This window comes from Lissotriton vulgaris, chromosome 3_1 (assembly GCF_964263255.1).
Source record: "Lissotriton vulgaris chromosome 3_1, aLisVul1.2, whole genome shotgun sequence".
Taxonomy (NCBI): Eukaryota; Metazoa; Chordata; class Amphibia; order Caudata; family Salamandridae; genus Lissotriton; species Lissotriton vulgaris.
The window spans coordinates 1,246,160,819-1,246,188,159 of record NC_141689.1 but is presented as its reverse complement, the minus strand read 5'-3'; the positions used below and the strand labels follow the sequence as shown (position 1 = coordinate 1,246,188,159).

The window sequence follows — 27,341 nt, the reverse complement described above, 5'->3', positions numbered from 1 at the left end:
CTGATACGCTGACTAAGGTCTCTACCTATTGGTATTATACACCTGAACGAGTTCACGAGTTTGATCGTAGTAAGGAAGACACTTGTTGGCGGGGGTGTGGGCACCGGGGTACACTCACGCATATACTATGGGATTGCCCGCTCCTGGAACCTTACTGGAAGGAAGTGCTGGATGAAATCGACTCATTTTGAAATTGAACTGCGCGCTTTCCTGCTTATACCCTGTTAGGGCTTCCGAATGGTCTGATGTACCCCCTCAGATCCCGCAGGGGCAGGCAGATAGCGATAGCTCTAGGCTCCGCAGTCCAAAACATTTTAATACACTGGCACACCGCTACGATACCATCTATCACCGGCTGGCTCCATAGGTTGTGGCATGTGTTGGATATGGAGAAATTGTCTCTCACAGTGGTGGGTGAAGTGGACCAGTTCCGGGAGCTCTGGCACCCGTTTCACTCCTTATTGCTTACTGAATTTAGGGAACTTACCTGCCCCAAGTATCTCCGCCTCCTGCGGCTTCCGACCCCAGTAGAGTCTGCCCAATGATCTCTTGCTGGGCTCATCCTCCTTGTGAATGTAGCCCTGATGTGTATCTTGGTTAGGGACTGTGCACTGGACGTGGGGTGGAGGTGGGGGGGTGGGTGATGGGAGTTGGGATGGATTGTTGGGAGGGGGGGTTGCACGGGAAATGTCATACCATGTTGAGACAACACGCGACTTATGTTACTGTGCAGGCGTGAACCGTGGGAATGACATCTGCTAATGGCACTACTGAGAACTGGCTTTTCCGCCCTGCTATGTCGCTTTTTGAGATATGTGTTTGTCCTGACATGTTGTGCTGAATAAAATACTTTAAACTTAGATTGTTCATCACCTGGACGTTAAGATCTTTCTCCAGGATTTTGGTGGGTACAGGCAACAGGGGGATGGGCCAATAGTTCTGAAGGGTCCAAATTAGGCTTTTTAAGCTGATGCTTAACCACCTGGATCCTGAATCGAGAAAAGCACCCAGATATAATGACTTTGTTCGAAGTTTCAGAGTGATGGGATGCTTTAATCTTAGCTACTAATTGTAAAACTTTGAGAGAGCAAGGTTGAAGTGGGGAGCTTGATTTGACACTAAGGAGATCATATTCCGTCTGTTTTTGTGTCAAAGGAGTAAAACACAATAAAATGGCAGTAGGGCTCTTTAGTGGAGATCATTTTGGAGCAACCCTGAGTGAATACTGGCCGGACAGAGTTATGTCGGCCTGCTAAGCCTTATCCTCAACTACTTGTATGCTTTCTCGTATGCTTCGTGAACACAGTGGCTGAAGGTTGAGAAGATGGTTTCTCCCAGAGAGGCCAGATCAAATGTGAGAAATTTCACGGTTATTCAGCAGATGTTCTGTAGGACCTGAATATTGTCTACAGAATTCAACCATGACTCCTCCTGGGGAAAAAGATCAGGTTACAAGGTAGACATGATAAAACCCTGCCCACTATGAATCACGGAAGGCATATTTGTATGAAAAGTCAGACCCAGGCAAAGAACTACCCTTTTCAGGAAAATTACAAAAGTCAGACCTGAAATGAGGTAACTTCCAAGGAAAATAATCTGGAGAGAAAAAATAATGGCATCACTGCAAGATGCTCAAAGGGGCTAGCCTGATAAGCCAGCAGTACCAAGGGTATGGCCCATCAGCCTTTTATTATCAAAACTGATCAGCAGCCGTCCCACCAAAGGACTTAATTGCGAGGTGTTTTGATACCCAATAATACCCCATCTCTGCCTGAAGGGAAATAACATAACAGGCCAAAAAAGAAACAGTCTATGAAGGCCTCTATGATGAGTATGGGAGCAGGTACAAATGTACATTCCATTTCGCAGGATACTCACAGCACTGGGCTACAATCTTTCGCTGGTGTACTTTACAGTGGACTGCAACATTCCTTGTACTGAAGTCCTAGACATGTAGCTGTTTAACTTCCAAGTCGCTATGTTATGGTCAGATAGAGAACTGTTAGGGGAAGTCTGGCAAGCAGAAGTAAAACATTGGTATAATCAAAAGAGAAGCTGTAGTCCGCTGCAACAAGGAGGAGATTTACAACTAACTTGATCTATTTGACATTCACCCTTACCCCCTGGGTCTTACATAAGGTCATCTAGGGAGAAGTAAAGAGATGTTCAATCAACCATGGGAACGAGAGCACATTCACCCCAAGAACAGACCCTATATGTAGAAGATGAGAGTGTTCTCCTTTGATATAAACAGATCAATCCACTGGAGATGTAGCTGCTGCATGATAAACTCGAAGACCTTTCAGAGAAGGCAACATTCTCCTTTTGAAAGACAACTTGACTTAAGGAAAAAATTAGCATCACTTCTTTTTCACAACCTTTTTCCCTACAAATTTGGTAGCCCTCAGAATGAGGAGCTTATGCTCAAATTAGGTAACAACAAACTGACCCCGATTGGAAATGGTCTGAGCACAAACACCTCCTAGAAGTCTGATAATGTTCTTTGACAACTGGTTGCCTGCAAGGACTGGAAAAATACCAGATGTCCAATTACAAGTGAAGTGAATATCAGAAGGGAATGTTAAGTCACCAAGAGCTCCCAGCAATTTCACCAATGGTCTGATTCACCCAGGAACCATCATTTAGGTATCCACTGCTGGCTGAGTTTTACCCTCCATCACCTTCAAGTGCAATCTGTAGTGAGGGTGATGCGTAATTGAGGCTTCAGAAGTAGCCCACCCATGTTTGGCCACAACACCAGGGCTACATGATACTCTTGAGACACCGGTGTAAGGAGCTCATAAAACAGGGTGAATTGTATTCTGTTGGCTAGGACATAATGCTCTAGATGCCTACATTTCTTCCTAAACCCTCAGCTACTATTGGGTACTACCTTCTAGGAAGGTGATTTAATTTGAATGAAATTTGAGCTCTCAGTCTGGGGAGAGAATCAGATGCCTCAGACTCAACTATGATGAAAGTCAGAGCTAGAGAAGGTGCCAGATGCTATTCCCAATCAATGTTCATCCAACTGAAGGCCCGTAGTACCTTTAGTTCACTTTAGGAGAGGACAGAACAAGAATTTGTATGTCACGAAGAGGACAACACTGTCAATCAATACGTTGAGCGTTGGAGGAGAGGTCAAATGACATGACTAAAACTTGAACAACAATCACTGAACAGCAAAGTGTAGGCAATGCTAGTGGCGCCACATTCTAGACTAAGGGTAGGCTTATCTTTGATGTTGCACTGGTAATGTTCCCAAGGAGCTTGGCTAGCCATCTAACCAAAGACCGGTGCATTCCTTGGGGTACAATACAGTACTATGAAACTGTAAGCCTATGGTAACAAATGGCTATTAAAACATGTGGTGGCACAGGTTAGATCCAGCCTCATATGCTCATGTGTAACTTCATCAACACTTTATTGCGGGATTAATCAGGAGACCCCAAAAGCACCAAGGGCAAATGCATGTCATAGCTTAAAGCACTTGTAAGCTTGGTTTCCTGTCTAATTCTTAGCACTAAGGAAAGATACCTTTATTATTACAATTCTGACCTGGTAGAAATCCCTGCTCTTACGAAGGGCACTTTAGTGACCGTTGTCTTCCCTAAGCAGATATACACATCTAAATGTTAACCAGTACCTATTAAAGACAGACCTTGGCACACTTTATATAAAACTTTATAAATAAATACATAAATTACACTCCCTCTGCAATACATATTTGACTTAAAATGTCCTTTAGTTTTTATCTTGCCTACTAGCCATCCTGATTACAGTTTTTGTTATAATGCAACTCCCACAGACTGCTGTGGCTGATATTCCTTGACCATACTATAGGCCTTTTCAAACACAAACTACATCTTCATCACTTTCCCAATTAACACAATCAAATATATCGCCTTTCCATAAAAACAATGCCAAACTCACTTTGTGGGCTACAATTCAACTATCATGGCTTTTGCCTTGGCAACCCCATTCAAGCCTTTTCCATCCAGGTTACTGAACTCCGTCCTTTCAAAAGACTTGATTACATACTTCCTTTATAAAGTATCCCATAACCCAAATGATGGGGCCATGGTAATATAAATGACCTGTGCCTGGGCTACCCTCTACCCTCCAATTTACCCAACAACACATACTCCCTCTTAAGTACCTTCAAACACAGGTGAATACTACTAGTTATATCTGTATATTGATGGAATACGTAACGTCTCAAGTGTGCTTCCACATAAAATATGAATGCTTCACTAGTGCTCTGACGCAAGTAGGATTTCAACTGGAGTGCAGTGTTACACCAGTAACCAGTACACCTCTCACTCAATTCTGTATTCCCAATTGTAAATATTTTGTACAGATTTTAGACTTCTCATTATAATAAACTATTTAAAGCCAAGACAAAGCCCCAGGCCTGTGTGCCACTGAAGGGCGAAACTCGTGTTGGCTGTATACTTCTCAATGTTTTTGAGAAATTTAAACATGATTAAGAAACTGGAGAACAATGAAAACTTAAAAGAAATCAATAAATACGAAATGCATCACATAAGTATGAATGTAATCTTATTTATACATGAAGACTATCTTGTTGTCATCCATACTGCATTAATTAGCACATTTTATGCTTTAAAACTGAGATGACTCCATTCCAGCATACAGACTGTTTTAGAGTGCTAATGGAAGCCCTTGTCAAATGTTGGCAATAGCATTGCACACTGAGTCTGTCCCAACACCCACAGTTCCATCCTTCCAATTCACCTCAGTCTCAGTTTAACAGGCCTGCACTCTTCATGCTCAACTTAGACCCTTAAAAGTATGTACTTCTTAATGACATTCTTTCTTGGTTTTATTAACAAGCACTCAACTCACTTTTAGTTCAGGCAATGTTAATATATTCTACCTTAGAGGTTTACCAGACCCACCTGAACAGAGTAATTAAAGGCCTCTCTAAACACCTCAAAAAGCTGGTAGTTGGTAAAAAAAAAAGCTTTTATGGTCCAACAAAATTGTCTATTCTCTGCCGAGTTAGGATTTTCAAGCTAATCTGGCATCGAAACTGCCCTTCTGCATTTCAGGAATAAAACCATAGGATGGGGGGATGAGGAAAAACATCCATTGTGCCCCCTTTTTTAAAAAAAGATCTTTTTTATTGGCGTTTATATTTATGACAAAAATATATTGAACATATGCATGTTCCCGCTACAACAGTGTCTTAGAGTTAATACATGTAGCCAACAGTTACCTCAATATAATAATTATCAATTCGTAAAATCGGATATTGCAATGTTCTTGTTGACTCTTGTCTATGTTTAGTTATCGAAGAAATGACAGGACCAGGTTGTGTCCAGTATAAGTGTTCAGATCAAACCATTGATCTTGAGCACATGACACTATTATGTCATAGAGGTGAGGATAGGAAGATACAGGGTTTAGAAAGTAAGAACATAGTACCCATCCGCCCACTCATCAGTGGAATTTCGTCATCTGGGTTGGTGAAAAGAAAGGTGTCCTATGGGCTTCTCCTCAGGGAGAGTCTGAGGTAGCCAGATGTTGGACCCTTAAGAACCACATCCAACCAGCAGAGGATAGTGTGTGAGTGGAAGGGGCAAATAAATTTGCAGTGCTCAGAAAAGAAAAAGGAAACTAATCCTAGTGATTAAAAATACCTACTTTGATGACATAAGAAGACTTTTATTCGGTGTGACCATCAAAGTGGTATCGTTAAAAACAGTAAGCTGATAGCATGTAAGGAATTGCTATCTATCACGTGTATTAATCGGTCGACATGTTTCAGCCTATACCGGCTTTCTTCAGGACCTATGATAAGCTACTGCAACATATACTTATCGTGAGTTGGAGCTTGAACATGAACAATCTCCAACAATTGAAGGTGTATCTCCTCCTGTGCATAGAAATGTGGGAAACAAAAAGACACAGTGTTAAATGTATACAAACTATGTAGTGTTTACCTCAACCTCTTGAAATGCAAAGAAAACATAGTCTTCACTCACCCCAATTGTAGGGAGAAAAAACCTCACCTCGCCTGGCAACAGCTCAGGTTGGAAGGAGGCCACGCACTAAAAAGATAAGTGCGAGAAAAGGAATTAGTAATGCAGTAACTAGATAAGTCCTGCATTTTGTTGTAGACTTTTACAAACAGTGACACCAAAAGGCATAAGGAGGCGGCTGGATTGAGAAGCTGATGTGAAATTCATCTCTAAAAATTATATCAAACCCCTTAATGTTTCAAGGTTGTACTATCAGTAGAGTTATTCAAGGGTGGCAAAAACCGCCATATTATGTTGTTAGCGTTAAGTTAAATCAAAGGGAGATGGAGTCTTCCTATTCAGAGCCCTCTCAGAAAGAAGCGCAGCATAGAGCGCTAAAGAACTCACCTCTCCGTCGTTACCTCGGGTAGAATCCTGAGCCGAGGGGGAGGTGACTGGCTCACTGAGAATGGCTGTTAATAACAGCCGGTGGCGGACCTGAGAGAGAACTCTCAGTGTATGCGTTGTGATAGGTTGTGAGAAATCGACCAATGGTGGCGATGCAAGTTAAGCCTGCAAAGGCACAGACCTCTTGGTGCGTTCTCATTGGTTGAGACTTAAACCAATGACAGCGGATGTAGGCTATTTTGCGGAGCTGTGTAAAATGCGTACCGCTAGTCTTTTTATCAGTCATTTATGGTGATCATAAGTCTGTTTAGGCGAACGACCTCATCTTAGGACTGCATGTAGAGCATTCAGCATGGAAAACGTATATCGCCCAGTGGCTCTGAGAATATCAGGGAAATGTCTAAATGGGCTTTGGCACAAGGTGCGTGATTGGTGAGCTTGCAACCAATCACGCAATAACAGCCGGTGGCGGACCTGAGAGAGAACTCTCAGTATATGCGTTGTGATAGGTTGTGAGAAATCGACCAATGGTGGCGATGCAAGTTAAGCCTGCAAAGGCACAGACCTCTTGGCGCGTTCTCATTGGTTGAGACTTAAACCAATGACAGCGGATGTAGGCTATTTTGCGGAGCTGTGTAAAATGCGTACCGCTAGTCTTTTTATCAGTCATTTATGGTGATCATAAGTCTGTTTAGGCGAACGACCTCATCTTAGGACTGCATGTAGAGCATTCAGCATGGAAAACGTATATCGCCCAATGACTCTGAGAATATCAGGGAAATGTCTAAATGGGCTTTGGCACAAGGTGCGTGATTGGTGAGCTTGCAACCAATCACACACTGTTTAGTAAAAAAGGGGTTTTTGTTTTGTTTACTTTACGTAATGCCAGTGTAATATGTTACAGACCAAGTCCGCTTTCAATAAGAGCTCCGCAGTTGCAGAGAAGTGATAGAAAGCAAGGTGATGTTGATCTGCACTCCGTGGTTACATCAGGTGGTGTGTAACAAAAGAAGTTATCATGTCTAACCGGTCGTATCCGAGTGTGAACAAATGAATAGACAGATCGACCAGTAAATTGCAACCAAGTCGTGTATACCAAAGGGAAGGCAGTATGTCGGAGGCTTGTCCAATATTATGTGCAATCCCTAGGTTACGGCTGCGTGTGACAGTAAAGTTGGGCAAGATTAAATTAACGTGGTGTCAATACCAAATGGGAATTCTATGGACCAAAGAGAGCGGGCCTAGACGCTGACAACCTCCCGTGTGGGACCAATGAGGTGGAGGTGGTGTGCACCCATGTTTGAGATGTTAGCCCCAGGTGCCCAAAAGCCAAGGTGAACTGTAAATCTGATGATGTTTAAGATGGATGCTCACAGTTGCATCCAGGGTATATCATCGTTGAGCCCTTGTGTGTCGCTTCGCAGTTTGTAGACCCACCTTTGCTCTTTTCTTAGAAGGAACAATGAAATGTCTGTGATGTGACTGGGTATGTGTGGTTGTTCCAGGATTAGCCACCTCAGTTCATCAGGATGATGTTTTTTCTCCAGAAAATGTGAGGTAAGGCGGGTAGCCTGTTTTGTGCGTCTGATTGTACTTTTGTGCTCTTGGATGCGCAGTTTGATTTTTCTTGTTGTCATCCCTATGTACCTTAAGCCACAAGGACAGGTGATCTGATAGATGACTTTGTCACTATTACAGTTTGTGTGACGTTTTAGTTTCCAGGGTGTAGTGGTGCCAATATCAACTTCCAGGATTTTGCTGGTTTGGGCACACACTGAGCAGTTGCCACAGGGATAATGGCCCTGCACTGGAGGAAGATTCCATAGGTTAGGAGTGGATTCTGCAATGTCATCACGAGGTCTTGTGTGTACAAGAGCATCTCTAAGATTAGCCCCTCTCTTAAAAGAGAACAGTGGTAGAGAAATGTGTTCACCAGAGCTATTTAAAATGCGCCATTTCTGTCTAATTATTTTCTGTATTTTAGACGAAGAGGTGTTGTATGTGGTGACACACACTATTCTGTCGAGGGGTGGTTTAGCAACTGGTGGTTCAAGTAGGGCCTCACGATGATTGTTGGCAGCACGTTTGAAAGACTTGTGAACCAGAGATTTAGGATATCGTCGCATTCTCAGTTTGCTAGTAAGATCCTTAGCTTTTGCACGGAAGTCTGCAGTGTCAGAGCAGTTCCTCCGGACCCTGAGGAACTGGCCAAAAGGAAGGTTTTCCCTCAGGGAGCGGGGATGATGGCTGTCGAATCTGAGCAATGAGTTCCGTGCCATAGGTTTTCGATATAGAGAACTGGCCAAGTGCCCTTCTTGTGGAAAGATTGTCAAATCAAGAAAGGGTAGTTCGGTTTTACTATGCTCTACAGTGAACCGAAGGTAAGGATTTTGTCCATTCAACCAGTCTTGAAAAAGCAAAAGGGATTGTGTATCTCCTTGCCAGACCACTATGATGTCATCAATGTACCGTTTCCACATCTTCAAATGATGAAGATGTGGATTGATGTTGTTCAGTACCTGTTGGGTCTCAAAATGATGGACATAAAGATTCGCTAAGCTGGGTGCGAATTTGCTGCCCATAGATGTCCCCGAGAACTGTAAATACAGAGAGTCCTCGAAGGCGAAAAAGTTTTCGGTCATGGCAATCCTTGCCAGTTCCATTATAAAATGGATGGGGGTTCCAATATCTGCCGAAAAATCTTCAAGAAGTGTTTTAACCGTCTCCAGTGTCTCAGTCTGTGGTATACACGTGTAGAGTGATTCGACATCAAAACTTGCTAGAATGTCAGTATTGATGTCGAAAGGGACATCGGGTAGTTTCCGTAAGATGTCCTTGGTATCTTGGAGATATGTTGGCATGGTTTTCACAATCGGACTGAGAAAAACATCAACAAAGCTTGATAGAGGCTCTAACAAAGATCCAATCCCAGAGATAATTGGACGGCCAGGCGGTGGTCTGGCCGGTTTATGAATCTTTGGAAGGGTGTAGAAATACGGAATGACGGGGCATTTCGTGACTAGAAAGTTGGCCTCTTGTGGGGTAATCCATCCCTCAGTGCTCGCTTCTTCCACTAGACATTTAATCTCATTGGAGAGTCTGGCAGTGGGATTGTTTTGATGTCGAATCACTCTACACGTGTATACCACAGACTGAGACACTGGAGACGGTTAAAACACTTCTTGAAGATTTTTCGGCAGATATTGGAACCCCCATCCATTTTATAATGGAACTGGCAAGGATTGCCATGACCGAAAACTTTTTCGCCTTCGAGGACTCTCTGTATTTACAGATCTCGGGGACATCTATGGGCAGCAAATTCGCACCCAGCTTAGCGAATCTTTATGTCCATCATTTTGAGACCCAACAGGTACTGAACAACATCAATCCACATCTTCATCATTTGAAGATGTGGAAACGGTACATTGATGACATCATAGTGGTCTGGCAAGGAGATACACAATCCCTTTTGCTTTTTCAAGACTGGTTGAATGGACAAAATCCTTACCTTCGGTTCACTGTAGAGCATAGTAAAACCGAACTACCCTTTCTTGATTTGACAATCTTTCCACAAGAAGGGCACTTGGCCAGTTCTCTATATCGAAAACCTATGGCACGGAACTCATTGCTCAGATTCGACAGCCATCATCCCCGCTCCCTGAGGGAAAACCTTCCTTTTGGCCAGTTCCTCAGGGTCCGGAGGAACTGCTCTGACACTGCAGACTTCCGTGCAAAAGCTAAGGATCTTACTAGCAAACTGAGAATGCGACGATATCCTAAATCTCTGGTTCACAAGTCTTTCAAACGTGCTGCCAACAATCATTGTGAGGCCCTACTTGAACCACCAGTTGCTAAACCACCCCTCGACAGAATAGTGTGTGTCACCACATACAACACCTCTTCGTCTAAAATACAGAAAATAATTAGACAGAAATGGCGCATTTTAAATAGCTCTGGTGAACACATTTCTCTACCACTGTTCTCTTTTAAGAGAGGGGCTGATCTTAGAGATGCTCTTGTACACACAAGACCTCGTGATGACATTGCAGAATCCACTCCTAACCTATGGAATCTTCCTCCAGTGCAGGGCCATTATCCCTGTGGCAACTGCTCAGTGTGTGCCCAAACCAGCAAAATCCTGGAAGTTGATATTGGCACCACTACACCCTGGAAACTAAAACGTCACACAAACTGTAATAGTGACAAAGTCATCTATCAGATCACCTGTCCTTGTGGCTTAAGGTACATAGGGATGACAACAAGAAAAATCAAACTGTGCATCCAAGAGCACAAAAGTACAATCAGACGCACAAAACAGGCTACCCGCCTTACCTCACATTTTCTGGAGAAAAAACATCATCCTGATGAACTGAGGTGGCTAATCCTGGAACAACCACACATACCCAGTCACATCACAGACATTTCATTGTTCCTTCTAAGAAAAGAGCAAAGGTGGGTCTAAAAACTGCGAAGCGATACACAAGGGCTCAACGATGATATACCCTGGATGCAACTGTGAGCATCCATCTTAAACATCATCAGATTTACAGTTCACCTTGGCTTTTGGGCACCTGGGGCTAACATCTCAAACATGGGTGCACACCACCTCCACCTCATTGGTCCCACACGGGAGGTTGTCAGCGTCTAGGCCCGCTCTCTTTGGTCCATAGAATTCCCATTTGGTATTGACACCACGTTAATTTAATCTTGCCCAACTTTACTGTCACACGCAGCCGTAACCTAGGGATTGCACATAATATTGGACAAGCCTCCGACATACTGCCTTCCCTTTGGTATACACGGCTTGGTTGCAATTTACCGGTCGATCTGTCTATTCATTTGTTCACACTCGGATACGACCGGTTAGACATGATAACTTCTTTTGTTACACACCACCTGATGTAACCACGGAGTGCAGATCAACATCACCTTGCTTTCTATCACTTCTCTGCAACTGCGGAGCTCTTATTGAAAGCGGACTTGGTCTGTAACATATTACACTGGCATTACGTAAAGTAAACAAAACAAAAACCCCTTTTTTACTAAACAGTGCGTGATTGGTTGCAAGCTCACCAATCACGCACCTTGTGCCAAAGCCCATTTAGACATTTCCCTGATATTCTCAGAGTCACTGGGTGATATACGTTTTCCATGCTGAATGCTCTACATGCAGTCCTAAGATGAGGTCGTTCGCCTAAACAGACTTATGATCACCATAAATGACTGATAAAAAGACTAGCGGTACGCATTTTACACAGCTCCGCAAAATAGCCTACATCCGCTGTCATTGGTTTAAGTCTCAACCAATGAGAACGCGCCAAGAGGTCTGTGCCTTTGCAGGCTTAACTTGCATCGCCACCATTGGTCGATTTCTCACAACCTATCACAACGCATACACTGAGAGTTCTCTCTCAGGTCCGCCACCGGCTGTTATTAACAGCCATTCTCAGTGAGCCAGTCACCTCCCCCTCGGCTCAGGATTCTACCCGAGGTAACGACGGAGAGGTGAGTTCTTTAGCGCTCTATGCTGCGCTTCTTTCTGAGAGGGCTCTGAATAGGAAGACTCCATCTCCCTTTGATTTAACTTAACGCTAACAACATAATATGGCGGTTTTTGCCACCCTTGAATAACTCTACTGATAGTACAACCTTGAAACATTAAGGGGTTTGATATAATTTTTAGAGATGAATTTCACATCAGCTTCTCAATCCAGCCGCCTCCTTATGCCTTTTGGTGTCACTGTTTGTAAAAGTCTACAACAAAATGCAGGACTTATCTAGTTACTGCATTACTAATTCCTTTTCTCGCACTTATCTTTTTAGTGCGTGGCCTCCTTCCAACCTGAGCTGTTGCCAGGCGAGGTGAGGTGAGGTTTTTTCTCCCTACAATTGGGGTGAGTGAAGACTATGTTTTCTTTGCATTTCAAGAGGTTGAGGTAAACACTACATAGTTTGTATACATTTAACACTGTGTCTTTTTGTTTCCCACATTTCTATGCACAGGAGGAGATACACCTTCAACTGTTGGAGATTGTTCATGTTCAAGCTCCAACTCACGATAAGTATATGTTGCAGTAGCTTATCATAGGTCCTGAAGAAAGCCGGTATAGGCTGAAACATGTCGACCGATTAATACACGTGATAGATAGCAATTCCTTACATGCTATCAGCTTACTGTTTTTAACGATACCACTTTGATGGTCACACCGAATAAAAGTCTTCTTATGTCATCAAAGTAGGTATTTTTAATCACTAGGATTAGTTTCCTTTTTCTTTTCTGAGCACTGCAAATTTATTTGCCCCTTCCACTCACACACTATCCTCTGCTGGTTGGATGTGGTTCTTAAGGGTCCAACATCTGGCTACCTCAGACTCTCCCTGAGGAGAAGCCCATAGGACACCTTTCTTTTCACCAACCCAGATGACGAAATTCCACTGATGAGAGGGCGGATGGGTACTATGTTCTTACTTTCTAAACCCTGTATCTTCCTATCCTCACCTCTATGACATAATAGTGTCATGTGCTCAAGATCAATGGTTTGATCTGAACACTTATACTGGACACAACCTGGTCCTGTCATTTCTTCATTTCACAGACTCTCAGTACCTCTCTTGTTTTTTGTAGTAGTAGTTGGGGGACAAGGTACTCACATTGTCTATAAACTAACTCCCCTAGGACCCCCCAATACTCTGTTGTATTTTTGTATGTTTAGTTATCACCAGGATAGGTCCACATTTCGGACACATTTCGACAACAACATAATCTCCCACCATGGTTTTTTAGATAACAATGAGGAATAGCTGGGTCAATACACATCATTGTCCTTCGCAGCTGTACATATACCAAAGGTGTTCAGTTGCGTTCGATATCTAATTGTTCCGCAGATACATAAAGGATGGTAGGAGCCATGTGTTAAGCAAACAATAAAGGAAGAAAAAAAAAATCAAAGAAAAAAGAACAGAAAGAAAAAGGAAACACAAGCCAAACTATTTCAGTTCAATATGAATGAACGTACAACCAGAACTAAAATTTTAATCTACCAGAGGCCTGCAATCCTTGTGAGCATCCATGAATGATAAAGCGACATCATTTTGAGATAGGTGGCGGGGGGCACCATCCACTGGTGACCCTTTGATACTTTTCTGCTGCTTTTGACATCTTTGTGCTCCAGGTTCTTCTAGACAGGTCTACCATGGTGTTAAGTGCTTTAACCTGATCAATAGCTTTGTGCACTCTGGGGTGTCTCAAGACGTCCTATCGTATACAATCTCTTGGACATCTATCTCCTTCTAAAATGTATGGCTCATTCATAAACTGTTGACATCGAAATTTATATCAGTATCGCAGATAAATTTGGAATCCTCAAAGAGCTACAAAAAAAAGACCCTGAGAAGTCCACTGAAAAAGACTAAGATTATTGATTTTGGATTTTGGAACCTGTCAGAAGGCAGCACTCAAGCATTTAATTGTTTTACTCCTTTTTGAGGGAAATGCTTCAACTTGCCACCAAACGTAAATAAAAGTAGCTGGACTATTAAATAATAATAGTAATGCTAGCCCCACACATTAGGAAGGTAATGAAAAATAGTGCCCATCACATTAAGAAGCTTGTTATAAATGGTGATCCATGGTAGGACATTAGCATTTAGGTGTGGGCAGAACAGATGGCAATTAAGACTGTTTTTTCTAACCACGAAATGACCCAGCCATTAGACCAGAGCTAGCTTAGAAGACAGTGCTGCTCCATACCCTTTACAGAGGCCAAACACTGACTACCACAGTTCAGGTAGTCAGAGACTGATGGTACATGATCCTTTAGTGGATGGGCTGAATCATTGAATGACCCAAGAAGCACCAGTCTGGAATGGTACAAGGTTAAACCGGTAAATCGGCTGATGGGGGTTAAAAAAATGGAAATCCTGTTATTCAACACACTCACGCTGTTAGAAAGCTGGTGGTCAGGAACCCTGATTACCACCCTCAACAGATTAGATGACACAACACAAGAATTAACAATAGTCAGCTAGTATGTACAAGTCACAATATCTCAATCATTAACAAAATCCAAACAGAAAGGATTCTCAGCTAGTGTAAGGGGCAAAGACAAAGCCAACTTAAGACACAAACTCCTCTGGAAAAATTAAACAGATTTACGGTTCACTAAAAAGGGTCAGTAAACATAATCGTTACAGATTGGCACAAAATGCTGGTATCGCTTATTGTAGGTCCTGAGCACAAAAATAACAGAAAACATAGGGCCATACTTTGTTTGTGGGTCCCTCAGAGAATTTTTGTTAACCTCTGCTGTCTCTCTTGTAAGTGCATTTAAAAGATTGTCACCACGTCACAGAAAAACACATCTGAGTCCTACTCTCCAGCTCTTTGTACGATGTGATAAAACATGTTTGCTTATCATATAGTTGTTTGAGGGCTGCAGTATGATATCACTTTTGGTCATCACGGGCTACCCCTGGAACAATCGTGCACAAATCTAAGATTGCGACAGTTTAAACAATTCTTTTAAAGAAACGGCCAAGTTTGGTTATTTTCGCTGGCCCTGTCCTTGCTGTATTCCTGACCAGCGCTGAGGGTTTCAGAGGAGAGAGAGAGATATTGCTGCCCAGTGCCTGGATACTCTTGGGTATAACACACTAAACAAGTAGTAATAGTAGCAGTAACCAAATACACAGTAATGGTATCCTGTTCTTGAGATTACCAGTGATTCTATATTTTTGTGAACTGCACTGCCTATCGATGGGCACCCGAGAACTACAGAAGAAGTATATAGAGAAACCCAGACAGCGGTTTTTAGGTTCTCAGGCTGATTTGGGGCACCAAATCAACTAAACAGTTTAGGGAAGAACAAATACTCTGGGTTTGGGAAGATCATTTCATGAAAGAAATTCGCCCTAAGAATCAGGTTCATCTACAACCAACTTTAAAAGCAAAGCGGCATCAGCAACAACTATAAGAGTAAACATCAGCATTAATGTAATGTACTGCAACAGTACTGCTGGTACCTTGTGAAAAACGTACAATGCCTCAGATGTGTGATCTTGCGTTGGTTCCATTTACATTACGCCCAATGTCACTGATAACTCTTCAATTTATTTAATCCTAAATTCTGCACTTCTTTTTGGGTATCACTTAGTTACTTTCATATACATAGAAGCATGGCATCTCCTAAAGATTCTGTACAATGCGACGGATGGACATACAGAAAATCAACAGAGGCCTAGGGCTGAAGTTTTTGGCACGTTTGTGGCAGGCCAGTGATCAACCACATCAACTCACAATGAACAGCCATACAAAGAACCTTGGTTATGCATTGCGCAGTCAGTTCTGGAACCAGGTTTTCATACTTAGATCAGATCAAAAGATGCTGTACTCCGTTTATAGGCATTTTCTGCAGAACTGTGGCAAATGACATACTGAAATGCAAAGGGCAGTGATACAGCAGTCTATTTCTATCCTTTGATCTAATTGTGATACTAGTAGTAGCACTGTTAACATCTATGTGCCTTCTTTTGCGTTTGAATATTGACCCCGGCATGGAGAGAGCTGAGAAGCTGATGGTATCTCCGACTCTGAGGAGATTCAGCATTGAGGCTGCTGTGATTTATAGCAGTGTGCACATGACCTACTCTGTTTGTGCGTGAAAATGATACATTTAACCCTGTCCTGTAGAAGCCAAAGAAGATCTGGCTGAAACGTGGTCACGTCGACACATCAGTGGAGGAATCTTGTAATAGCTGCAATTTTTTGAGATCTGTGTTACGTTACACTTGAGTTTGGCGAATTTATAGCCATTGAGTGTGACATTTAAGATTTCCTCCTAGTGGTTCTCCTATAATTAGAGGGAGACACTAGTGTATATATATTTTTGTAGGGTTATCATTTGTATGTTTCATTCTTGTATTATTTTTTAGGGGCCGAGGTCATATTGTTGAATTTTGTACTGTAAAATATCAGGTCATTTTTGCTTTATGTTGCGCTTTGAATAGGCGCCTCTGCCCTGCGTGTGCGAAAGATTGATTAGTTCTGAACAAACGAGGTTGTATTGAGAAGGTAATTCAAAGTACTCTTCTCAAAAAGTGTTGAGTATTGTTTCCTTTAATACCTATTTTTTAATGTATCTAATTGTGATGACTAGTAGTAGCCCTGTTAACATCTATGTGCCTTCTTTTGAGTTTGGCGGGCAGGGTCCAAAGGTGGTAGATATCATGTCCACCACATTACAAGTGGCTTAGGGTATAATGCACTAGCAATATGGCAGATGGGATATTCACCACGGTTGTGACAAAGTATCTCTTCCGCCAAACTCTAAATTAGGGCCCATGTCTTCAGAGGCTAATGGTGATGTTCATCTACTGTACCCATTTGCTGCTTCAGAAATACATCTTCCACTGAGTTTCATAAATGCTGATCATGGCCGTTACATCTCCGAAAACATATCAAAAGGGTTCTACCTCTCAATATTTTTCAATAACAGAACATTTTGTGTAAAGTGAATCAACTTCAGGCATTATTTGGAAACCTCAAACTGCAGGGTCACCCGCTGTAGTATACAAGCAAATAACAAACTCAGCTTTTGTAACTCACCTGAGTGTGGAACACAGCTATGTTCTCCCCCTTGTGCACTGGGTACATCCACCAAACCCATCGCTGGTACGTCATTCCGGAAAGAAATGTCTCTTTTGACATTTGGAAGTCCTGTTAAAATGAAAATGTAAGTATTTTACAAAACAACTGTACACGCATTAAAGTAGAATTGGAAACTATCAATAGATTTCACAAACCGAGACATACAGTCACAAAAAAAAAACATTTACTCACTTATGCTAACGTGTTGTGAGTACATATCTGACTTTTCTGTCGGTGTACTCACAAGTGTTAATATTTTTGCATACACAGTGTACAAGTAAACAAACCCCTCCCTCACGTCCCCATCAATGAGAGCATTTTTCATGCCTTTGATAAAAGTAATTTTATAATGGAAAATGTTCTACAAACTACAAATACACAAGTTAGTTGGTATTCGCTGCCTTTTGCACTTGCTTCCAATCCTAGAGCATCCACAAACCTACCCTTGTGAGATCTGCTCACACAAAAATTCAAGCACACTGCTGGAATTTTTCATTCGGACACAGATTTATACTCTTAAATTATGGTATTTGCATACATAAGCGAAACGTAGTAGCATAATTACCTTTGTAAATTAGCCCCACAGATATTATGTTTATTATATTAAGTTAATACATTGTAATACCATTAGATTCACAACTTTTTGTCTTTATGTTGCCCTATAGGTAACAACTCCTGTTGCGTGGTCTCGTAGTTCAACCATCAAAAAGGCAGTACCTCTCGATGGGAATCCTGGGCACCCCAGCACTAATATTATGTTTAAACAACATACAGTTTCTGATCTCTAAACACTGCAGTACAGAGTCAATTATAAGGTCATGTAATTGTCCACAGCAGTTAATCCTTCTGGAGCCATTACAAGCCTACCAAAAAAGATGGACAGTTTACAAGACTCCCTCAGTCATGATAGAAAAACATGCTTTCACAGTGGAAAGAAAACTGAAAATCACAGCCCAAATGTGAAGTTTCACCATGGAGGAACAACTGTAAGACACGCTGCCTCCTTAATCGGTGTGTACTTTTAAATAAATGCTGCAATAAAAGTACATCTGGCATTGAGATGATAGTACATATTGGGTGAGGAGATGGAACACAGTGACTTCAAGAGTTAATAAGGATTTCTTATGGCAAAGACCACCATTTCTTAAAGCAATATGGTTGTATTCTGAGTTGAGAAAACTTAGGTCATAAAACGAGGCAATGCTTTATAACCCAAATACCCATGTTACTAGTCCCTGACACTTCTTGAAATAACTTTACCGGAGACATCCTTTATTCGGAATATAAAGGCCACAGCTTACTAATGAAAGCAATAAGTATGCCTTATAAAAGGGAGTGAAGCAATATAATTTCATCTCAAACCAGACGCTTATTGTGCAGTTGGTGAGAGTCATACCATAGTACCTCCCTGCGTACAGCATGCAAATCTTCAGCACACACCAGTGATCTTGGAAGATTTGATGAACTGTATACAAAGCTTGTCACTCCTGGGAGGCCGTGTTTGAGTGTGTATGTGTGCTCTGGCACAATACATCGTGGGCCAAGCCTATTGTCCGTGGCATCTGATCCTCAAGACGGCAGAAGCCGGAACGTGGTAAGCCCTTCAAACCAGCTTTAATTGGCTCTACTGGAATCTAACTGGAATCTTATACAGCCTTCCTCATCCGTTACAGAACATCTCCCCGAAGAGGAAAGTTTCTGCAACAGTATGATCTACACAATGTTTTAACGAGGACCTGCACATTAATGCCTTTCATTCAAAAGGAGTTACTGAAAATAACTATTTTTATTGCTCTTATTTTTGATCGTTGATGGACTATTTTAGAAGAGTTGATGTTTAAAAGTGTATTGAGGCGTTAGGATGCTCATTTCAACAGCCAAACCAAAGGCTTCAGCCACAACCTAAGTATACGTAAAGCCATGCAACTGAAAGTCTGAGGAGACTTTGGCTTCCAGCTACTAAATCCCAAGAAAGAGTAAACTTGGCATTAGAATATGATCTAGGCATTTCTTTCTCATCAAGGGAACAAGCCTCCTTTACTTTAGCAAATTCCATTCAGAAGCTTGTCTGCAAACATTTCCAAACTCCTCAGTCAAGGCTAAAGCAGCAAATCATAGAGAAATTATAAAGATCACTCAATTATTCTGAAAGAACAGAATTTTTGGGAAGATCATCTACTCAAATGGGTGCAGAATTAGACTGAGAGGACAACCAGACCCTGATAGACTTGGGAAATGGTCCTCTTTCCATCTCTCCACGTTTCAACAATCTGTCAAGTGGGATGAAGTCTAAATTTCTTAATGGGATGGATAGTGCCTCTCCTCAGGCCCCAAACTCTCAAACGTGGGCAGAAGTGTCAATCTGGCATGAGGGTGCAATTACAAAAGGACCATATACATTTTCTAAAGCAGACTTGACCATTACCTCTTCACCAGCAATACCTACGCTAAATATGTTGCCACTGGGCAAGGCACTTTTCAAGGAATGTTGGTAGTTCTACTGTCAGTAAATAAGAATCATACCTTACAGATGGACTCCTAAAGGAAATACTTTCTGAATTAAAACAGGTTGATCCATCACTGCAGTCTATGGTGCAGTTGGTTTGCTGACCACTCTGACAATTATTTGGGCTCAGGATATGGTAGATAAGTTAGAACTCTCTCAGGGTCAACATTTTAAGTGAACTTTTCCCGCTGGCACACAGTGAAGGAGTGGCAAGGGTCTGGGCTATGTCTCTTCTCAGCACCTCATAATTCAGTTCAACAAATTTATCAAGGATGGCCTATCGAAAAAAGGAGGCAAAAGAATGTTTCAAACACAATTAAAAAGTCACAGCAAACAACCCCAGTATTCATTCTCCCCCCAGCAGAATCTGTTCCAAGTGTGAAAACATTAAGATCTTATCACCTTAAATTTTGTGAACAGAAAGATTCAAAAAGGGAAGGCATAGGAAATTTAATTAGGAGCAGATGGATTATCAAAATCATGTGACTATCAATGCAGCACCTACAATTAGTCACTGCAGGAAGAGGTGGAGCGTAAAATCCCTTTCAATATTCTGTTACACAGAAAAGCAACCTCTATAACCCAAAAATGATTTAGTCGCAATCACAGAAAAGGCAATACGTAATCTAATTTTGCCTCCAAACAAAAAAAAAATCTCATTCTATATTGGCTATAGGCCCGAGAACACTGGATACCAACAATAAGCTGGTGATTCTAGAGTACCACCAGGAATCACTTTTCAGCTCTGCAGTATTCTATCCGTTGAAAAGTTGGATGACAACTTTTTCACTTGTGGACTGTTTGTCCATCAGGAGGAGATTTGACAGAATAATGGTGAATAACTTATAACTGATTTATCAAGCAAAAGAGTTTATCTACTGATGAAGGAGACAGAAAATAAAGAACAATCCAGCAACTTTAGTGACTATGTCTTAAAGGGGAATTGAAAAAGTAATCAATGAAATTGTATTGCTTCCCCTCGATCCATGAAATTATAGAGGATTCGATTATGTGAGTAATGCCACTCGTAATCGCATTTCTGCCCCATACAGCTTTATGTGTGGCTTAAAGGCATGTTGAACATAATGAATTTTAAGTTTCTTTACTTTGGATTTAAAAACTCCACTAGTTCTTAGCCTTCCTCAGTTATACAGAAACATACCACAATGTATTTAACTCAAACTTTCATGCAATTCCCAATGTCACTAATAATTGTTGACAGGATTTAATTTGTAATTTAGACCCATCAGCCGTGGACTTCATACCCATTTGATTTATTAGAAGTAAATAACAGTTCTCGGGGGCGTGGCCAAGATGGCGGTGTGAGAGGACGTGCCTCTCTGAGCTCCCGCCGCCGGCCACTGCAACTAGCACTATCACAGCACCCGCCCGGCCGAGAGTGACCCCAGGGAGCCCCTGGTGCCGGCGCCTACCCTGCGACGACCTTTGGGTCCGGCGCTGTGACCGGAGGCGGCTTGACCCTCGCGGCGTTCGGCCGCGGTCGCTGCGGAGAGTGAGGCCTAGCGTGCTCTACGAGACCGGGGCACGGCTGAGAGCGAGGCCGAGGAGGGCGGAGCCACGGAGCCGCTGGAGATCGCCTGAGGCAGGTACAGACTGAGGCGGCGGGTCCGGCCCGTACGGAGCCGTGCGAGGCTCCCCACGACCTCACGTGGGAGCTTCTGCGGACCTGCCGCCCCGTTCCAGATTGGCGCGCACACTGCCCGGGCGGCTGCCGGCTCCTGCCGCCGGGCCTGGCGGAGCCGCCTAGAGGACCTGCGCGAGCCCCAGAATCCGGCCGCGAGGCCCCTGCAGCACTTCACAGCGGAGGAGAGAGGTACAGGGGGGGGTGAGACAGTGACACCGGGCCCCCCCCCCTCGCACGCCGCCTGCATCCCGGCGCGCTTGGCAGAAAGGGAATTGGCGCCGCAGCGCGGATCCCGGCAGCGACCCGCCATTTTGGACGGCTGGAGCCCGGGGCCGCGGGGGACCGCCGCCTGGAGGACTCGTGTGTGCCCCTGAGACCGCAGCGCAGCCACTGGGACCCACAGCACGACCCTGAGACCTGCAACCCTGCACAGCGAGGTAAAGGTACAGGGGGGGTGTGACAGTGCCGTCGGGCCCCCCCCCCTTTTGCCCAACCGCCATCTTAGGTGACCAGGCGCCGAGGCCGCGGTGGAACGCGGCTAGGACCGGGCACGGACCCTGCAACTGCCGACATCGTGCGTGGCACCAGGGACCTGCAGCATCCCTGCCCACCCTCTCGTGCGGCGCCCGCACCCACCCGGGAGACGCACGGGGGCAGCATCGGGGGAGCACACCGAGAGTGGGGCCGCTCAGCAGCACACAGCGCCCCGCCCGCACGAGGAGCCCTACCAGGGGCCCGTCCCCGGGCGCAGCTCCGGCCCGAGTGAATCACGCTACGCGGGACGCGCCGGTCATCCCAGCCCGGAGGGTCTTCCCCGAGGCCCGGGGGCCTACTCGCGGCCAGCAGAGGGAGTGGTCGACGGCCGCGGCTAGAGGCCCCGGGGGGGCATGTCTGGCGGGAGGACCAAGAAAGACCGCACCATAAAGGACCTCTTCACCCCCACCACCATGGTGAAGCGGAATGGACAAGCGGGGCCCAATCCCCGGGGTGACGCAGAGAAGAAAGTGGAGGCCGCGTCGCCCTCCACGGGAACAGACCCCGAGGGCCCAGTCACGCGGTCCTTCCTGGAATCCCTGTTCTCCAGTTTGCGGGAAGACATCCATGCCCTAAAGAAGGAGCTTCAGGACGAGATCAAGGAGGTCCGCCGCGATACCAACGCCATAGGGGAAAGAGTGGCGGACCTGGAGGCGAAAAGCGATACACGGGACACCGAAATTGAGGCTCTAAGGCAGGAACTGGCCCGCATACATGACCAACAAGTGGATCTCCAAACGCATGCCGAGGATCTGGAGAATCGCTCCAGGCGGCATAACATTAGGATCAGAGGAGTACAACTGTCCCCGGACACGGAAGACCTCTTTCAGTTCACGCAGGGCCTCTTCAACCACATCCTGGGCCGCCAGGCGGACGCCCCCTTGCGACTGGACAGAGCCCACCGGACGGGTCCGCCGAGGGCCGGCGCTGCTCACCCGGCGGACATCCTAGTATGTGTACAGGACTACAGAACGAAGGAGGAGATCCTGAGCAAGGCCCGCCAGTTGGATAAGATCACCTTTGGCGACCACTCGCCGACGCTGTACCAGGATCTGGCCGCACTTACACTGGAGAAGAGGCGCACCTTTCGGCCAGTGACAGCAGAACTGAGAAAACGCAACATCTCCTATAGCTGGGGGCACCCTTTCCGCTTGGTGTTCCGGCTAGGCAATGTACTTCACCAGCCGCGTTCCCTCAGGGACGCTTGCCGCGTACTGGGACTTGACGAGCCGGCGATCGACGACGGCCCACTGGGCGAAGCGGCCCCCAACGAAGCGACCCCAGGACGCTGGCAACAGCAACGGCGCAGACGCAAGCCAAGGCGCCCCGCGGCTACTGAGATAGAGGAGGGGCAGCGGGCTGCGGTGGAGACCGTGGCGCAGGGCCCAACGCAAACGAACAATAGCTGACCGCGGGGAGAGACCCGCACTAGTTCCGCAGGACTTGGCCGGGTCGGGCCAGACCGGTCCGGCGGCGGGGGCGGAAGCAGAGTGCTTGTTGGCCTTCCAGGATGGAGACTCTGACTCTTCGCCTACAGCGGAGTGCTAGGGGAGGACCGACCTGCTCGCACTGCTGCCACTGCTTCCATTCTACGGACGTACCCTACCACGGGTCCAGTGGCCTTGAGACTGGACCTGGGACAATGTTGGACCTCATTTCTTTACCAGTTGGGGGGGAGGGATGGGGGTGATGCAGGAAGGGGGGGGGGGGGGGCGGGAAGGGGTTGCTCCTAGGGAGGGGGAGTCCCGGGAGGTGGGGGTTGCTCCAGTTGAGCTGAGGTTGGGGGGGGGCAGATGGGGATGGGGGGGTGTTGGGGGAAGTGGGGGAGGGGCGGGTGGGCTCTCCTTGTCCAGGGGATTGTGACACCACGGTAGGAGTCGGTGGGACTCCCTGCGCAGCGTCTCTTGCAGCCTGTTGGTTTATGGCGGCCACCTCCGGGTGGGGAATGGCATCTTCCTTATTACCCCAGACATGACACGTCACCTAACAGTGCTTTCGCTCAATGTGCGGGGTCTTAATAGTCCGAACAAGCGCAAAGCGATTCTCTCCTGTCTCGAGCGCTCCAAGGCGGATATCTGCCTACTCCAGGAAACACACCTTGTTCGCAGCGATCAGCACAGACTCAAATCACGCGCCTTTCCCTGGCAGTTCTTCTCCTCCTCCCCGAAGAAAGCAGCAGGGGTGGCGATTCTAGTGGCTAAGTCCTTCGAGGGGAGGGTCCTCCAGAAAGAAGCCGAAATTAGAGGGCGACTTCTGCTTTATAGCTTCCAGGTTGCAGGCCATACCTTGCTAGTGGGTTCAGTCTATGGCCCGAACGAGGGACAGGAACGATTCTTACATACGGCACTAGAGACCGCTACATCCACCACACGCACGCACTTGCTGTTAGGGGGAGACCTTAACATTGTTTTTCACAACACGACGGACCGCTCAGGCCAGAGATCCGGGCAGGTGGGAGCACTCACTGAAGCAGGACACGCGCATGTGGCAGACCTGGACCTCATAGATTTATGGCGACACATGCACCCCCAGACCATAGCATACACGTACTACTCGGCGGAGCACAAGACGTATGTGAGGCTGGATTATTTCCTGTGCTCCTCTCAACTAGCGCAGCAGGTCGAGGAGGTGGAGATTCTGCCAGCCGCGCTCTCGGATCATTCCCCAGTGGTGACGACACTTCGTGTGGGCGCCATGCCAGCTCCGCAACGACACTGGAGGCTGCGAGACGGCCTCTTGCAGTTGCCCGACACCCAAACCCGCCTCACAACTGCGATTGACCACTTTTTGGAACACAACGCCAATGATGACACTTCAAAGGCCACTCAGTGGGCTGCCCTCAAGGCGGTCCTCCGCGGGGAACTCATCTCCATAGCCACCGCCAACAACAGGGACAGGGCGCTGAAGCGTGCCGAGCTTACCCAACGGGTGGCGGAACTAGAACAGATGCACCAGCGCACGGGGGCGGCGAGGGCATGGCGCCAATTATGCGCCGAGCGGAAAATGTTGGCAGCTTTGGACCAAGATGTAGCGGAATACGCCGCTATGCGCCTTAAGCACGCCTATTACACCGGAGGCGACCGATGCGGGAAGCTTCTGGCAAGCAGACTACGGGCGCAAACCCAACGGCAGCAGGTGCGCTCCCTCCTGTCGGCTGATGGCAGCCAGATCACGGAAGACGCGGCGATTGCGGCAACCTTTGGCACCTTTTATGCGGCGCTATACGACGCGGACCACCTAGACCCCCTTGCCGGCCCGGCCTACCTGCAGGGTGCGGAGCTCCCCTCCCTCAACCAGGACCAAGCGGACTTCCTGGAACGGCCCATTGGCCTGGAGGAAGTCATCTCTGCTATTGCCCGCCTCAAGGTGGGGAAATCCCCGGGACCCGATGGCTATACCGCGGCCTTCTACAAGACCTTTTGCCAGCAGCTCGCCCCCCTCTTGCGCGACCTGTTTAACACCTTTGATACGCCGGGTGCCATCCACCCAGACCTGCTGGAGGCATCCATCTCTGTCATTCCCATACCGGGCCGCGACCCGGCGATGTGTAGCTCATACAGGCCCATCTCGCTGCTGAATATAGACTTGAAGCTCTACACTGGCATTCTAGCGGGCCGCATTGCACCTTACATGCAGCAGCTGATAGACCCTGACCAAGCGGGCTTTATCCCCCAACGGCAGACTAGCGATAACACCAGGCGAGTGCTGCACCTCATTGAGGCCGGGTCGCGCACTAAACCGGGCTGCATGCTCCTCACCATCGATGCAGAGAAAGCATTCGACAGAGTGCACTGGCCCTACCTTGACCAGGTTCTCCGCCACTTCGGATTTGGGGAGAAGCTCCGCCACCGCATCTTCAATTGCTACCGCCGGCCCAACGCCACGGTCAGGGTGAACGGCCATACCTCCCCGAGATTCGACATCGGCAGAGGCACGCGTCAGGGCTGCCCCCTGTCGCCGCTTCTGTTCGCTCTATATATGGAGCCGATGGCTCAGAGGGTGCGGCAGCATGCGCTCATATCTGGTATCAAATTTGGTGCCGACACGCATAAGATCAGCTTATACGCTGACGACGTCTTGCTGTCCCTTACCGACCCAATGCAATCCCTGCGTGCTCTCTTTGTGGAGCTCCACACCTTTGCCCTGGCCTCGGGTTTTAAAATCAACGAAACCAAATCTGAAGCCCTGAACATCTCCCTGAACCCAGACGTGGTGGCCGAGATTAAATCGGAATTCGAGATACAATGGTCGGACGCAACCGTCCCGTACCTAGGCGTTCGCCTGGCTCCTACCGTCAGGGGTACTGCGCGAGTCAATTACGAGGCCCTCACACTCAAACTTCGGGAGCAGCTCCGGCGTTGGAAGCCGCTTACACTGTCATGGCTAGGCAGAATTGCCGCAGTCAAAATGACACTGTTGCCGCAGATTCTGTATCTGTTTCAGACGCTCCCCTTGAACCCCCCCGCAGGGTTGGCTTCAACAAACCCAATCGGAACTGTCACGGTTCATCTGGAACGGCCGGCGACCTAGGTTTAAGCACACTCTCGCCACTCTGCCCCCGGCGAACGGGGGGGTCGGCGTGCCCGACCTCACCCTGTACTTCCAGGCAGCACAGCTACGCACCTTCGTGGAATGGTTCCAGCGGGAGTCCGGCAAACACTGGCTCTTCCTGGACCAGGCAGTGGCCGGCCGTACCCTCCAGGGCGTGCCTTTCCTACCACGCCGACACCGTCCCCCTAACCTGTACGCCTCTGAAATCACTAGCACCGCCCTGCGAGTATGGGACAGAGTGGCCGTGGCCAATGGGCTGACCACCTTCCCCTCCCCTATGACTCCCATCTTTGAGAACCCAGACTTCTCGCCGGGCCTGGACCCCGGAGCATTCACGACGTGGCGGACGACGCCCTGTAGAGCGGCGGGACACATGTTCGACATCAAGGGGGTCCTCCCGTTCCAGCAGGTCAAGGCGGATTACGGCGTGGCCGAATCGGAACGCTTGCAATACCTGCAGGTGCGCCACTGGGTGCTCCACCCCTCGCTCCGGCCCGGGGCCCAACGGCACCTCACACCCTACGAACGGTGGCTGCTGACGCGCACCTCGGACAAGAAATTGATTTCAGACCTTTATCAGCAGCTGCTTCTCACCCAGGCACACACGTACAACGCGGGTCAAGTCCGGTGGGAAAGGGACCTGGGGAGGCAGCTCACTAGGAAAGAGTGGGAGGGGGTGTACCATAGGGCCAGACACTCGGCGCACCACACCGGGCTTACCGAGACATTGACTAAGGTAGCCACATACTGGTACCACACCCCTGAGCGACTACATCAATGGGATGCCCGAATAAGTGACAGGTGCTGGAGGGGGTGTGGGGAACTGGGGACATTGGAACACCTGCTATGGAGCTGTGAGGCGCTGCGCCCCTATTGGGACCCTATCCTGGACCTTATTGATGCACACCTGGACACACAGCTGCCGCGCTTCCCAGCATACATTATTCTAGGCCTCCCAAACGCCCTCATGTACCCTCTGAAATCCTGGAGAGGACGCTTGATCGCACTTGCGCTTGGGGCTGCGGTCCAAAACATTGTGGCCCACTGGAGAGCAACTCAGGCTCC

General features: G+C 46.7%; 1 protein-coding gene across 1 annotated transcript in view; it reads right to left on the bottom strand.

Moving 5' to 3' along the window:
• The window catches only part of LOC147727736 (uncharacterized), a 186,009-nt gene that overhangs the window by 23,378 nt on the left and 135,290 nt on the right, over positions 1 to 27,341 (bottom strand). Inside the window, exon 6 of the mRNA XM_086961736.1 lies at positions 16,999 to 17,109. Coding sequence (XP_086817862.1) covers positions 16,999 to 17,109 — 111 coding nt within the window. The remainder of the gene's footprint in view (positions 1 to 16,998; positions 17,110 to 27,341) is intronic.